Consider the following 15,959-nt stretch of genomic DNA (forward strand, 5'->3'; position numbering starts at 1 on the left):
GAGAAGATGTCAGTGTGAAACATTTTACTAATGAGCTGGATAAACAAAATACATATTAATGAGTTTATTTCCTCCTGCTACTTCATCAGGTGTGCTGCTTAAGTCTATCTGGCTCTAGGGCCATGTGGCCTTTGGTCTTGATTGTCAGTTGTGAAAACGTGATGCTCAAACTCTATTTCAGTTTTTCGCTAGGTGATTAAATTGAGAAATTGTGAATGAATTACTCTTTTTATGCGGCACAGACATAATATCCGAAGTAACAGAGAGCAACTGTAATTAGTCTAATTGTAGTTCTGTAGCACCCCATAGTAATTTGGGATTTTTCCTGCATTGTTTCTTTCTGAACTTTGCGAGAGAGTGAAATGGACAATGTCTATAACTCTTGTTGCTAGTTTCATCTCGGACTAGGGGTCCAAATAACTGTGTGCTTCAATGAGTGTCTATCCTCAGACCATGGAGAGGGGATCATTCACAAGACATCCCAACCTCTCCATCCCTCTGAAAGTCCTGCTCTATCTGTTAATGCGTTGCATGATTGCCACATGCGACGTCCAGATGATGATGAATCCCGGGTGCCACTTTCCAACCTATAGTGTGACCGGTCTCTTCAGTGACGGCGATGTCATTCTGGGAGGTATCTTCCCATTCCATGATGATGCAGAATTTGAGAAGATCACTTTCACCATAGAACCTGCTCCAATCAACTGCCGGAGGTATGTAAAATAGTGTTACAATTTGCTTTATTGGAGTCCTTGGAAATCGATATATTTGCCTCCTGAGCAAATAGATCTATTGAAGTAATTGGCAGCAAAGTTGTATTTCAAATATATTGTTCAACGGTGTGTCCATTATGTTTTATTACTTACATCTGTATTTTTAAAACTTTCACAAAAATGGATATTCTATTATTTATTTTTTTGTTTCCCTTTTTACCATTCACACATCTACCTCCAATATCCTCAATGACTATGTGACTGCTCCCCTTCAAAAAAATAAATAAAAGGTATTCTAAAGGCACAGCTCTGTTTCTTCAGATCGTGTATTCTTGTGCTGATGGGTCTTAAATTAATTTACCACACTGCTGGAGTTAGCACATTGAGGCAGAGCCTGGAGTGGAGCTAAAAATGTCAGATAAACAGGTACTCAGAAAACACTCCTCTAGAGATGCAGTAATGACTGGTGGCAACCTCGTTACCACATGCTTTTCTCTATTTCTAATGCTCAACATTATGTGTGTGGTGATGGCTCTTGGAAACAGTCTTTTTGCCGCAGTCTACTCTAATCAAATGTAATTTTCTAAAATAAGGGGCACAAGAACAGCCTTTGGGGATGTATCAGTGCATGCCTCTGGACACGGGGCTGGATGCACATTTTTTGCTTATTTCAATGTCGGGGCTGAGAATGTTCCATCCGTGATTGGCAGACCCGGGCTCCAAGGACAGCGATAGCCTGAGGAGCATTTCTGAGTGCAAATACGAAATACTGCTGATCGCAGAGAGAGGTCGTCGGGCCATCATCGAGCCGGAAATCAGGCCTAAAAAACGCCTAATGCTGCGTGTTCTCAGTAAAATTGTCAAATGCTTTTTACAGGAATGTCGTAAAGAAATGCCATTCTGGTTAGCAGTCTGCATAACCGGGAAATCAATACCCAGCAAGTATAGAGTTTTACATTTACATTGTATCCATTTCTTGGAACCTTGCCTACAATTTACCTCGTTTGTTATACATTTTGAGTGAGTGCTCGCCCATTGCTACTGTAGCCGGGAGGAAAAACATGCTGCAAGAATACGATGACCCCCCCCCCATTGGAAACAGTTGCACATGTTTGCTTTTCTTTATAGAACATGGAAATAGTTGCATATGTTTGCTTTAGTTTAGACAATATGCAGTGCTTTAAATGGAAAAATAGAAGTGCAGGTACTCTGTACCAGAGTATCTGCTTGTTTCTGAGAAGTGCCGGTACTCTCCAATTAAAAGTATTACGTTTTTCTTGAGATATGCCGGTACTCTCCCTCTCAAAATAAAAAAGTGCCGGTACTCAGTACCGGAGAGTACCGGCCCATTTTAAAGCACTGACAATATGGAAACAGTTGCACGTTTGCTTTTCTTGTGACAACTTGCTCTCCCCTGTACAAGTGGATGGGGCCGCATCGTTTGAAGGGAGCGTTAACCCTTCAGGATTAACGTGCTCCGTCACATTCATCCTCAGAAATATAAATATCTGCGACATATGGCAATCGCAGGGCCCCCCGATGTCTTCTGCAGCAGCCCCACCATTTTCTTGCCGCGGCCTCTATTTCAAACCATGTTGCACCAATTCAGGACAGGGGGCACGTCACGGGTGCGCGGGTTGGGCACGTGCAAGGAGGCAGGTTTTGTCTCAGGAAGGGTCATGGCAGGTTTGTTTTCACCTCTCTGTTGTCCGCACAGGTGCTTGTAGCTGCTGCTCGCGATGCTGCAGGTTGTGCTCTGTGAGGACTCGGGACACGTGCGGGCCCACGCTGCTCTGGTCGAGCAGGGGTCCAGGCTGCACACTCTAGTGAGCTAGAAAGTGAAAGGGGACCCAGATGTTGACCAGTCATTATTATCATGAGCCATTTTCTTTTACAATAATCCAATGCAAAACATTTCTACACCCAAATAAAGCGTACAAATTGTATTTTTCTATACTGGGCCTAGGTGGTGAGTTATGTAAAAACTCTGCAAGATTCTGCGGAGTTCAGAGGTTAGGGTGACCACCCGCCCGTAAATTTCACGGACTGTCCGTAATTTCGCCCTGCTGTCCGTTGTCCGTGATGAAAGCTTTAACGGATGGCATTTGTCCGTAATTTTAGCCTTTCACCTAAAGGGCAAAGGAGGCAGGGCAAAATTATGGGCAGAGGAGTTTCCCCAGCTGGGCTGGAAGGCAGGGGGTCTCCTGTGCTCTGAGCGAGGGAGGGGCAGACAGATAAGAAAAGGCCTTCTTGCCAGGGGGTCTCCTTCCCTAAACACATGCAAATGTGGGCTACTTTGTGGGGAACGTCCAGTATTTTAGTCCATATCTTGCATAGGTTTGGTACATCAATCACCCAGGCAGTATGACAAGAAGACCTGGAGTGGTTTCCATGTTGCAGGATAGGTCTGTACACCCATTCCATCAGTTTGCCACCATTTCCTATGGTACAGAGCTTCTGGCACACCTCTTGTAGGGTTAGTGCTAGGTAGCAGACATGGAATAGGGCATTTAATGATTATTTAAGGTGGTTGTAAGTAAGGAGTTGACCGGGGTGAAGATGGTAGTCTGCCACAAGGGTTTGGAAATTTAGTAGCTCACTGTTCAGAAAAAAAGTCCCAAGTTTTAAGACACCTGCAACATGCCACTGATGGAGTTGCTCTGAGCACAGCCATCCTGTGCGAGTGGGAAGGCTTAGCAAAGGTAGTGCAGGAGCATAGGGTTTCTTCATGTCAGTGAGTTTACAGGTTCTGGCAAGACAAGAGAAAGCCATGCATGATAACCCCGGATGGTGATCCATAGAATGGTCAGTAGGAAACGATGAGCAGTGCATTAAGCCTTCCTTAAAAGTCTTTACTGGTAAACCCCATCTCATGCAGGGAGGTGGGCAGAAAGCCATTGAGCCACCCATTGGACATCTGCAGCTGAATAAAAGCATTCTAAGTCCAGAAGATCTAATCCATCCGCAGTCACAGTTAGCTTTAGAGTGGAAAGAGCTCCCGATGGCGCCGCAGCAACCAAATCAGATGTGTGGCCTGTCTGAAGAAGGAATGAAGGATGAGCAGGGGAAGGTTTGCAAAATAATACTATCATTGGGGTAGCACACCGTCTTCGCTAGTGCCACATGGCCTCTACAGAAAGCAGAAGAGAAGACCAAAAAGCAAACTGGGCTTGGAGGGACCGTTCGCTCTGCCGAGATTTTCATCCTGGAAATCAGTGTAAGAATGGTAGATATTAATCATTAGGTATCGAAAGGTAACTGGTTCCCAGTTCAATCTGAGATCTAATTGTGTATGAAGGCAAAAACAGTGCCATATGTTAAAGAAACACGAATTAAATTTTAAAATTTGTAAATTTTGTTTGTGCAATTTACATCCCAAATATTTTGAAGATTCTATGTGTACTTGACACTTAGGGATAACCCAGATCTCTAGTTTGGCTTTTGCTCAATTTCAAAACCATATAAAGACATGGACTAAGCGGGCAATTGCCTTGCACAACCTTGCAAGGGGTCTGGCCCCTGCTCACCCTTCACAAGCACTAACATGCGAACCATTGCACCAGAAGAGTTTGCCAAGGTGGATGGGTGTTGATTGTTCAACCACTTGACAGTGCCCCTTCTGTTTCGCTCCTGTGTGCAGACAACTCCCCAGGTACCCAATACCTTCAAATAGTCTTGGTGGACCCATCTTGTCTGATTTTAGGAATTGTCCCACCTTGTTCGTCTCTTCTTTATTTTTTCAGTTGTTAGCAACAATCCTTTGAATTACTTGCCGTGGATCTCCCATTTGATCTCAATTTCATCCTACTCTTTTATTATCTTTGATTGGTAGTCCGGGCTCCCATTTCTGAGATAAATGTAGAGTCCCAAACATACACTCTAGTGCAGTGAGACTACAGACAAGTTATGGGTACATCACATCCTGTCATTAGGTGTGAGACTGTCACCAAGACCATCTGCCCTGCCTCTTAAAAAAAATTAGGTTGAAAGTCCATGGTGGTTGGGGTAAGCCAGATGTTTTTGTTCAATTTGTTTAAACTAGCATAAGGTTAATTACCTTAATGTTTCCCAAACTGTTTGCCAGGGGTTTTGAAATGTTCAGAAACATAATAAAAATTTTGCTGTTACTTTCTCTTCAGGAAAGATCGGGTAGATTTGGGTAGGGGTGATGGCCTTGCCGTGAAGGGCATTCATTTACTACTGAACAAGGACGTAATGTGACACCTGAATGTAGCACACTAGGAGGCAATCACAAAAGGTCCACAGTGAATAAATAGTGCTATGTTCAAAAAGAGTAAATAAATGCACTGACAACATAGTGAGGCATGGCCTCTCTTGCGTGTGTCTGTAAAACTGACGTTTGTTCTTGAAAGTTTGTCCTGAATTTTGACCCTTTGTCCTGAAATATGACCCTTTGTCCTGAATTTTTTACAGTCCTGTCCAGAATTTGCCTCAGTGCCAGGTGGTCACCCTAGCAGCTGGATTTCCGTATGTCATAATGATTTTTTGTGGAGGGAACTTGTCTCGCACTGTTAAATCAGTGCGAACAGCACCACGCGATGCGCCAGAGGGCGCTGCCTCCTCAGCTGCTCGAGTAGCTTTCCTACTTGAGCAACATCTTTCTCAAAACATAAGCGGTAGCGACCTGCCGCAACCGCCGTGTTGAGAAATCACGCCAGACTCATCGTAGCACTCAATTTAATTGCCCGTGGGTGCCAACTGGACATTGGCGAGCTGCGCGTGAGAAATACTTTGCCACACAGCGGTTGGTGAAGTTTTTCCAGATCTCCATGCTCAAGGAGGAGCACGGAGTGGGCAAAAAACTGCAAACTTTGCCAGTTGAGTGGAGTTTACGGCCCACACCTGAGAGCACATTCAGGACATGTGTGACACCATCGACCGGTTCTGTCTTTCCAGTCAGAAGCATGTTACTCTCTGCTGCTTGTAGTTGTGTTTCCAACACTACCAATATGGGGTTAGAAGTCCCAACGAGCAAAGGGGTGTTGAGAAAACCAGGACTGTCCGAAAATGTTGCACATGGTTTGGAGCTACTTGGTAACCAATGCACTAAAATCTAGTTTGCTGTGTAATCCCTGTCGAAAAAAAAGACAGCTAGTTTTTTATAACACAAAAAACACAAATGAACTGTTCTCTTGTGAGTGTTCAGACTCTCTTTTGACTTGGGCATTATATCAAGATTTTCCATAGGCAGTTGTTGTGGCTTTTCTATACTGAAAAGATTAATTCAAAGATTTACCTACACACAACTATGGGATTGTATTGGGGGCAATGGTGCAACTTTTCGTAGCACAGAGACAAGGCACCAGATAGGTGGTAGCAGCAAGAGGAACTTTGCAAACTTCTGCGACTTTCAAAGTGCGTGGAAAAAACTGTGATTTCCAGCAGAATTTTTTCTCCCTCACAACACAGCTCCAACTTATTTCCCATCAGCTAATCCTTTCCTCCTCATGGAACAGGTGCACGTCGGAAGGCAGCAGTGTCAGCTTCCTTCCCACAGAACAGGCACTCTATGGCAAGAGTAGTGCAAGCTTCTTTCTGTCACAGAGCACATACAGCTCAGTCATCAGAAGCCACGTTTTTATTCCTCATGAAATAGGCACATGTCAGTCACCAGAAGTCTCTCTCAGAACAGGTATAGTATAGCAGGAGTAGTGCAAGCTTCTCTCTCTCACAGAGCAGGTACATTATAGCAGGAGTAGTGCAAGCTTCTCTCTCTCACAGAGCAGGTACAGTATAGCAGGAGTAGTGCAAGCTTCTCTCTCTCACAGAGCAGGTACAGTATAGCAGGAGTAGTGCAAGCTTCCCTCATCGGAACAGGTACAGTATAGCTTGAGTAGTGCAAGCTTCCTTCTTGCGCAGAACAGGTACAGTATAGCAGGAGTAGTGCAAGCTTCTCTCTTGCTGAGCAGGTACAGTATAGCAGGGTAGTGCAAGCTTCTCTCTTGCTGAGCAGGTACAGTATAGCAGGGTAGTGCAAGCTTCTCTCTTGCAGAGCAGGTACAGTGTAGCAGGAGTAGTGCAAGCTTCTCTCTCTAACAGAGCAGGTACAGTATAGCAGGAGTAGTGCAAGCTTCCCTCATGCGGAACAGGTACAGTATAGCTTGAGTAGTGCAAGCTTCCTTCTTGCGCAGAACAGGTACAGTATAGCAGGAGTAGTGCAAGCTTCTCTCTTGCAGAGCAGGTACAGTATAGCAGGAGTAGTGCAAGCTTCTCTCTTGCAGAGCAGGTACAGTATAGCAGGAGTAGTGCAAGCGTCTCTCTCTAACAGAGCAGGTACTGTATAGCAGGAGTAGGTCAAGCTTCTCTCATTCAGAACAGGTACAGTATAGCAGGAGTAGTGCAAGCTTCCTTCTTGCGCAGAACAGGTACTGTATAGCAGGAGTAGTGCAAGCTTCCCTCTTTCACAGAACAGGTACAGCCCAGTCATCAGCAGCCAAGCTTTTCCTCCTCATGGAACAGACACACATCTGTCAGCAGCAGTGCAAGCTTCTACCCCAGAGAACAGTTACACTATTGCAGCAGCAGTGCAAGCTTCGACCCCAGATTGCAGCAGCAGTGCAAGCTCACTTCCCAGAGAACAGTTACACTACTGCAGTAGTACTGCAAGCTTCCACCTCAGAGAACAGTTACACTAGTGCAGCAGCAGCGCAAGCTCCCATCCCGAAGAACAATTACACTATTGCAGCAGCAGTGCAAGCTCACTTCCCAGAGAACAGTTACACTACTGCAGTAGCACTGCAAGCTTCATTCTTTCACTGAAGAGGTTAACTTTCCTCAGCAGCAGTACTAGTTTTCCCCCATCACAGTACAGGTACAGCATGACAGTAGGAAAGCAGGAGTCACCCTGTCACAAGAGACAGCTGCAGGGCACGGTTCCCTTCACTGCAGAAGAGATACAGCATAGCGGCAGTAGTTCAAGCTTCCTTCATTTAGAGAAAACGACCAGCCTGGGTGTCAGTGGACTATAGATTACATACTTATCCCTTCAAGGGGCGCTACAGCATTAGGATACGTCTAAGGGTAGATAAATGAGAATTAAATAATAAGCACTGAAGCTACGTCCACCCAGGTGTCATTCCCTATCAGTGCAGCAAATGTCATTTTCTTTCTCTTCTGGTTCTGGGCAGTGATGCTCTGTTCATTCATTCACTATTTTATTTCGGTCAATTCCAACCAAAAAAGTGCATGTTAAACATTGATAAAATTCACTACATGTATACACAAGAGATGCAAAGTGCATTGAGCAGAGAGAATGTTATGATGTAAAGGACGATTTACACAACTAAATTAGGGATGACAAAGATAACTGCTATCAGGTGGACTCGCACAACGCATGCTTGTCAACAAAAAACTCAAGCATGATGCTCTGTAAATATCCAGAGTTCTGGTGTCATCATTCTGATACCTGCTTTTGCTTCTTTTAAATGCTGTGATTTTCCTTTTTGAAATTAAGCTGCTGCCCTCTTCCTATTCCCACTGCCCATGACCGTAACCGCAACTGGCATAGGACAGCTTCACTTGATTTGTAATTTTCCTGTGAATTGTTGTGCTTTTTAAATTTTTTGCTTATTGCTTATGTTGTAGGATAATGGCATTACTTTATAATAATTTGATTATTTTTTGTTCAGTAAGACTTTAACTTTGCTATGCAAATGACTGTAGATTCGACCAAGCTCTTAGTTACATAAATCACATTCCTTGTAAAAGGTTTTTAGGTATTTTTCTTAGAATGTGCTCCTGCAGGAACCTCCACATTTCCCATTTCCATTCAAAGCAACAAATGGTTCATGGTTTGTTTTATGTGTTTCCACTGTAACTTTCCTTAAGCATTAACATATTGCCATGTACAACATTTATGTTCAGAAGGTCTCCAAATCTCAATAAATAAAAATTGGTAACTCACCCACCATCATGCACTTTTCCATACCGCTTAAGGACACTTTACGTACCGCTCCAGGATAATGAAATCCACCCTTGGGCCGCCTCCTCTCCTTCCCTGATTAATTTTAACTTCCTTTAAATGGCTTCTGTGGGTATTTGCTCCAAGTTCCACCACTCTTCCCAGCCCCTGATGCTTAATCTTGGGGTCCTTCTCTATAGGTAGAATAAATACTGCAATAATTATATACATTTTACTTTTTACCTACTAGAACTGACTGTAATTAGAAATGGGATAGCTTCTGTTGCCTGGGGTGGCTATAGGGGCTTCATTGTATGGAAGGTTTAGGATAAGGGAATCACTATGACAGCACTTCAGTGTATTGAAGTAAAGTGTATGCAGCAGTCATTGATATATGCAAGCTCGAAATACACATATATTTACAAAGGAAACTTAAATTGTTCTTTGATGAACATGAAATGTGATATTGTATTGTATTGTATTGTAATCGTATTTATATAGCGCTTACTACCCCTGACGAGGCGTTTAAGCGCTATGTGATGTGGGTGTGTAGAATTTTCACATTTTTATCAACATGTTACATTTCTTGCGAATTCATACATGATTTGAAATACATTTCATTGGCATTTCAAGTAGCTATTATCTGCCATGGTATACATCACACAAAACACTGATGTGACATACCAGCCAGGGGCTGGCTTGGGGAACAGAGTGTCTCTCAGCAAGACATCTTCTACTCAAACTGGTGCCCCACAGACAAGCATTTTAGGAAAGTTTATGCTATGCGAAATGGCAAATTCTGAAGGATTGTGTAAAAATCCTGATGCCTTGTTCTGATGTTGCATCTACAACACAACAGACTTGCTTTGACTTTAGCGTGTAGACTAGAGCTCAAGTAGAGAGGCTAGACAGAGGTCTTCTGCAACCTGTTCTTCCTGAAATTTTTTTTTGCATTTATGTTTAAATGAGGGTAAATGACATTACAATACTCTAGCTGCCCTATGACTAATGGGCAGACAGGCCTATCCTATTAATTAGTGTATGCAGTGTCTCTATAGTGTTGTATTTTACCTGTCAGACACTTTAATGTGCTGGTGAAATCACAGGAGAGTGAGTTCTACAGAGTGTAAGAGGGGCAAGTTATCAGATTGCGAATAGAAAATGCAAACAATCGTTTGGGGGCGGCAGCAAGGCGACCATCTTGGGATGACTTCAAAGTTCAAGATTTGTATCAGATCCGCGAGTGTGGAATTCTACAGGTGAAACCCTGAACACCTAGAGGTCTGCCTTCTCTATTCTTGGGGCAGTAAGTTAGCCCCATTTCCTTTAATGCAGAGGACTTGCTGATTGATAATGATGGATCTTTAAACGTATTCTTTGGGGGAAGTGAAACCAGTGGTGGCGTTCATGGGTGAGTCGCACGAGGCTTCTGATTGGTCATTGCACGCTGTGTGCTTTCGATGCTTGCTAGAGTACTATATAGGCTTTCCAGTTGTCAGTGAAATAGGCAATATAAAGGCAAACAGCCATAAGGAGATCTCTCCTCGCTGAAGCCAGAGGACTGAGGCAACACGTACTGCTACCTCAGTTGGGATCAAATTCCAGGTCAAATACAGCTTATTCAGGCTCATAGATCCATAAACCATATCAGAATAATACGAAATAAAGTATACAAATGGAATACGTGGGAGATTCAGAAAATGCACAGCAATGGGGATAAAATGCATTGTGATAGTGAAAAACGTAAACTCGCTACCACTCTAGTGGCAGCAACACCCAGGGGTGTAGTTTCGGGGGGGGGAGTAGGGGGGGTTGTTTCGAATGCTACACCCCTCCCCAAATAAATGTATTTTCTGGTAAATAGTTGGGTGCAGGTGCTTCAGTCGGGTGTGGTGGGGTGTCTGTCGGATTTCATCAGGAATTTTTACATAAGCACAGCCAAACCCCCCCTCCCCCCCCCCCCCACACTCTCCTTCTCGGTTTTAAAAGTGTATACAATGTTGGTTATTTTACAAACTATTCTGTTTTCTCTCGCTTAATACCATTATCAATCCATATTCATCTTCCTTTCCACTGCCCTTTAGCCTCTCTCGTGTGCCCTGCTTGTCCTATTATGTACTTAACATTGTATACCAGCCTGATTGTCGGAAAATCTGAAGATCACACTCCCAAATGATACTGATCAAGCAACGCCCCTGGCAACCCCTCATCATAAAAAGGATGTGAAATAGACTACTCGGCAAGACTGACAGTGAAGCCAAAACAAGAACCCACTCAATGAGACGCTGTGAAGTTTTTTATTTTCAGTAGACGAGTATACAAGATACATTGATATTGTAAAAGTGAGTGGTGCGTATGTGACTTATTTACAGTCCAACAATGGCACTTTAGACATCTCAAAGCTCATTTAATTCATATGGGAGATAATCTATGTTCGCTGTTGAACAGATTGAAAAAAAAAGAGTTAATAGTCAGCATCTTTTTCCACTGTGGGTGTGCAACAAGGACATAAAAACTAACAGTGGGTGATCTTTATCTGTGTAGATATAGCCCACTCCATGGCCAGAATCTCAGAAGAGCATTTGATTTACAGCATCTTAGCTTGAGGGGATTTAGGTTATGGAAGTTTACCTGAATACAAGTACCACATTTGTTTTCATGGTGGGCACATACATCTTAGGGCCAGATTTACTAAAAAGTCACAGAACAGAGCAAGATGACTTGCTGTGGTGCATGACAGGGACAGAGAGGGAATGTGCTATATATTCTATATGATGCACCTCTACGCTATCCCTGCGCCGGGCCAATATGTGCTGCCTACTGCCGACGCAGGCACCTTTGCACCATTACCTGTTTTACAGGCTGGATTGCTCTTGTGCAGGATGGAATATGTTCCTGCTCAAACACATCCTCAGAGGCATTATCCTCTTTCTATGTGTGCTGCAAAAAAAGTAACGTTGAGAAATAAACATATCTCACCTCGTTTCGCCTCTTTTGAGAAGGCGTACCATCTTACTGCAGTCCCAAGTTCACTAGAATTGGTACATTTCAGAATGTGCCAAAAACCATGGGTGGATGCATGGGAACACCGAGCTCCAGCAATGGATTCGCTTCCGAATGCAGAGTATCGCAAGGAAGTGACTTGGCAGTGATGGGTAAAGCCCAGATTAGTCAGTACGCCATAAATGTGCTTCCTTCCCGAGAGTGGTCTCCTGTCTGCCCCGAGGCCAAGATGGAAGCTGTATCAAGGTCTGCCTAGGACTTTGAAGCTATGCAGCGGAGCAGCCATCCGGTGAGGGGCTGGAACAACTTACTAGTATAAGTAGGCAGCCACCCTCTGGTTCCAGGGCCATGTGCTAGGGGTAGGGTTATCCCCTTTCCCGTACCATTGTTTCAGTACAGGGTTCCATCAACAGGAACACAGGGCCTGAGAGAAGCTGGACCACAGGTGGATGAAGGCAAAGGATGAGTTGACACAGATTGGACTAACTGGCCTGGGTCTATCTTTGTCTGAAAAGTACCCTAAGTTGCTACAATAATTGAAAGAGGACAGGACTTCCATCCTGGCCAGTCTGACAGAGACAAATAAATAGTATTGTGCCTTTTCTGTGCCTTGGAAACAGAAACATAGACACAGAAGTAGGAGTACTCTAGCTCTGAAACCAGGAAACAGAAAGTAAAATAGAAACTGAAGAGGACTAACATGGTCTTCAATCAGGGCCCACTCACCGCAGACAGAAGTCTAATTGGTCTCATAACAAGAAAGATCATCTATTAAGTTCATCCATCATCGCTTCATCCTCCACTACTGGCTTAGATGGCTGCCATCACGGTTGCTCCTCTATGTGCACTGATGGCCCAGGATCACGAATCAGGTGCACAACACACAAGATCGCCAATCAGGTGCACAGCACGAAATGGCCACTTTGATGGTCGCTCATAGGCTGGGGAATCACAATTCTGTGCTAATTATGCGAAAATAAATCCCTTGCTTGGAAAGAAAACTTGGGTATTCTTGAGAATAGATGCCAACCGACCGGTCTTTCTGTCCTCTGCCTGGCAACACAAACCATCAACTCCTTACTTCTCCTGAAACGAGGATGGTTTGCAGTTATTGGTGAGGATGTCCATAATGCAGTGGATTATCCTATGGGCTTGTCCTTGGGTAATTTTGCAACTCATGTGCAGACTGATCATAGCCTTCTGGGGTGACTTTTGGGGCAGCCTTTATTCAGATCCACTTCCGTTCTCCCATTCCCATAATTAGGACTGAGTTGGAGCTATGGTTGTAGTGTCTTTGGCTCTCATGATTTTGTTCATCCTCAGAGTGGTGGGAATTTTGAGCTTGACACTCGGTTTCATTTTCTGTGCAAGTGTGTGTAGGAAGTTGGCTCTGTATGCACTATTTCAAAGTAAGGAATAGTATGCACAGAGTCCAAGGGTTCCCCTTAGAGGTAAGATAGTGGCAAAAAGAGATAATACTAATGCTCTATTTTGTGGTAGTGTGGTCGAGCAGTAGGCTTATCAAAGGAGTAGTGTTAAGCATTTGTTGTACATACACAAGCAATAAATGAGGAACACACACTCAAAGACAATTCCAGGCCAATAGGTTTTTGTATAGAAAAATATATTTTTTTAGTTAATTTTAAGAACCATAGGTTCAAGATTTGCAGGTAGGTACTTTAGGAACTTTGAATTAGCAAAATAGCATATACAGTTTTCACATAAATCACATATAGCTATTTTAAAACTAGACACTGCAATTTTCAACAGTTCCTGGGGGGAGTAAGAGTTTGTTAGTTTTTGCAGGTAAGTAAACCACCTATGGGGTTCAAGTTTGGGTCGAAGGTAGCTCACCGTTGGGAGTTCAGAGCATGCCCAAAGTTACCACACCAGCAGCTCAGGGCCGGTCAGGTGCAGAAGTCAAAGTGGTGCCCAAAACGCATAGGCTTCAATGGAGAAGGGGGTGCCCCAGTTCCAGTCTGCCAGCAGGTAAGTACCCGTGTCTTCGGAGGGCAGACCAGGGGGGTTTTGTAGGGCACCGGGGGGGATGCAAGTCCACACAGAAAGTACACCCTCAGCAGCGCGGGGGCGGCCGGGTGCAGTGTGCAAACATGCATCGGGTTTTCAATAGGTTTCAATGGGAGACCAAGGGGTCTCTTCAGCGATGCAGGCAGGCAAGGGGGGGGCTCCTCGGGGTAGCCACCACCTGGGCAAGGGAGAGGGCCTCCTGGGGGTCATTCCTGCACTGGAGTTCGGATCCTTCAGGCCCTGGGGGCTGCGGGTGCAGAGTCTTTACCAGGCGTCGGATCCTAGAAGCAGGCAGTCGCGGTCAGGGGGAGCCTCGGGATTCCCTCTGCAGGCGTCGCTGTGGGGGCTCAGGGGGGGAAACTCTGGCTACTCACGGTCTCGCAGTCGCCGGGGAGTCCTCCCTGAAGTGATTGTTCTCCACAAGTCGAGCCGGGGGCGTCGGGTGCAGAGTGTCAAGTCTCACGCTTCCGGCGGGAAACACAAGTTGTTTCAAAGTTGCTTCTTTGTTTCAAAGTTGCAGTCTTTGGTGAACAGGGCTGCTGTCCTCTGGAGTTCTTGGTCCTTCTAGAGCAGGGCAGTCCTCTGAGGATTCAGAGGTCGCTGGTCCCTGGGGAAAGCGTCGCTGGAGCAGGTTCTTTAGAAGTGGGGAGACAGGCCGGTAGAGCTGGGGCCAAAGCAGTTGGTGTCTCCGTCTTCTCTGCAGGGTTTTTCAGCTTAGCAGTCCTCTTCTTCTTAGGTTGCAGGAATCTGAGTTCCTAGGTTCTGGGGAGCCCTTAAATACTAAATTTAAGGGCGTGTTTAGGTCTGGGGGGTTAGTAGCCAATGGCTACTAGCCCTGAGCTCTTTGTGCCTCCTCCCTGAGGGGAGGGGGGCACATCCCTAATCCTATTGGGGGAATCCTCCATTTGCAAGACGGAGGATTTCTAAAAGTTAGTCACCTCAGCTCAGGACACCTTAGGGGCTGTCCTGACTGGCCAGTGACTCCTCCTTGTTTTTCTCATTATCTCCTCCGGCCTTGCCGCCACAAGTGGGGCCGTGGCCGGAGGGGGCGGGCAACTCCACTAGCTGGAGTGCCCTGTGGTGCTGTAACAAAGGGGGTGAGCCTTTGAGGCTCACCGCCAGGTGTTACCGTTCCTGCATGGGGAGGTGTGAAGCATCTCCACCCAGTACAGGCTTTGTTACTAGCCACAGAGTGACAAAGGCACTCTCCCCATGTGGCCAGCAACATGTCTCGAGTGTGGCAGGCTGCTAAAACCAGTCAGCCTACACAGGTAGTTGGTTAAGGTTTCAGGGGGCACCTCTAAGGTGCCCTCTGGGGTGTATGTGACAATAAAATGTACACTGGCATCAGTGTGCATTTATTGTGCTGAGAAGTTTGATACCAAACTTCACAGTTTTCAGTGTAGCCATTATGGTGCTGTGGAGTTCGTGCATGACAGACTCCCAGACTATATACTCTTATGGCTACGCTGCACTTACAATGTCTAAGGTTTTGCTTAGACACTGTAGGGGCATAGTGCTCATGCACTGATGCCCTCACCTATGGTATAGTGCACCCTGCCTTAGGGCTGTAAGGCCTGCTAGAGGGGTGACTTATCTATACTGCATAGGCAGTGTGAGGTTGACATGGAACCCTGAGGGGAGTGCCATGTCGACTTACTCGTTTTGTCCTCACTAGCACACACAAGCTGGCAAGCAGTGTGTCTGTGCTGAGTAAGGGGTCCCCAGGGTGGCATAAGACATGCTGCATCCCTTAGAGACCTTCCCTGGCATCAGGGCCCTTGGTACCAGGGGTACCAGTTACAAGGGACTTACCTGGATGCCAGGGTGTGCCAATTGTGGAAACAAAAGTACAGGTTAGGGAAAGAACACTGGTGCTGGTGCCTGGTTAGCAGGCCTCAGCACACTTTCAAATCAAAACTTAGCATCAGCAAAGGCAAAAAGTCTGGTGGTAACCATGCCAAGGAGGCATTTCCTTACAGTGTGCCTTTTGACGTAGTCAATTTCAATCACTCTTTGAACATCAACAGACATTTATTTATGATTCACACAGACAACCTCCTGCTTTTGCAATATGTTTCTATGAAACGATAAATAATTCCCTGCAGTCCACGACAATATGGTGGCCTGCTTTCAGGCAATTTTGCCAAAATATGTTCAGTAAAGGGATTGGTACACTTTAGTACAACACAATCTTCTACCTACTTAGAATGTATGTCAATATTAGGCAGTCTTTTGCTGGACAGGCGGAGGGAGGCAAGAGCCTCCTCTGCACAAGCTGTCTGGTGGACCAC

At 45.2% G+C, this 15,959-nt stretch overlaps 1 protein-coding gene across 1 annotated transcript in view; it reads left to right on the top strand.

Annotated features, from left to right (window-relative positions):
* The first annotated feature begins 531 nt into the window (after positions 1–531).
* Positions 532–15,959, top strand: part of LOC138267209 (extracellular calcium-sensing receptor-like) — a 32,135-nt gene continuing 16,707 nt past the window's right edge. The window contains exon 1 of the mRNA XM_069216063.1: positions 532–713. Within this exon, the coding sequence (XP_069072164.1) occupies positions 532–713 (182 nt within the window). The remainder of the gene's footprint in view (positions 714–15,959) is intronic.

Source organism: Pleurodeles waltl, chromosome 12 (genome assembly GCF_031143425.1).
Source record: "Pleurodeles waltl isolate 20211129_DDA chromosome 12, aPleWal1.hap1.20221129, whole genome shotgun sequence".
NCBI lineage: Eukaryota > Metazoa > Chordata > Amphibia > Caudata > Salamandridae > Pleurodeles > Pleurodeles waltl.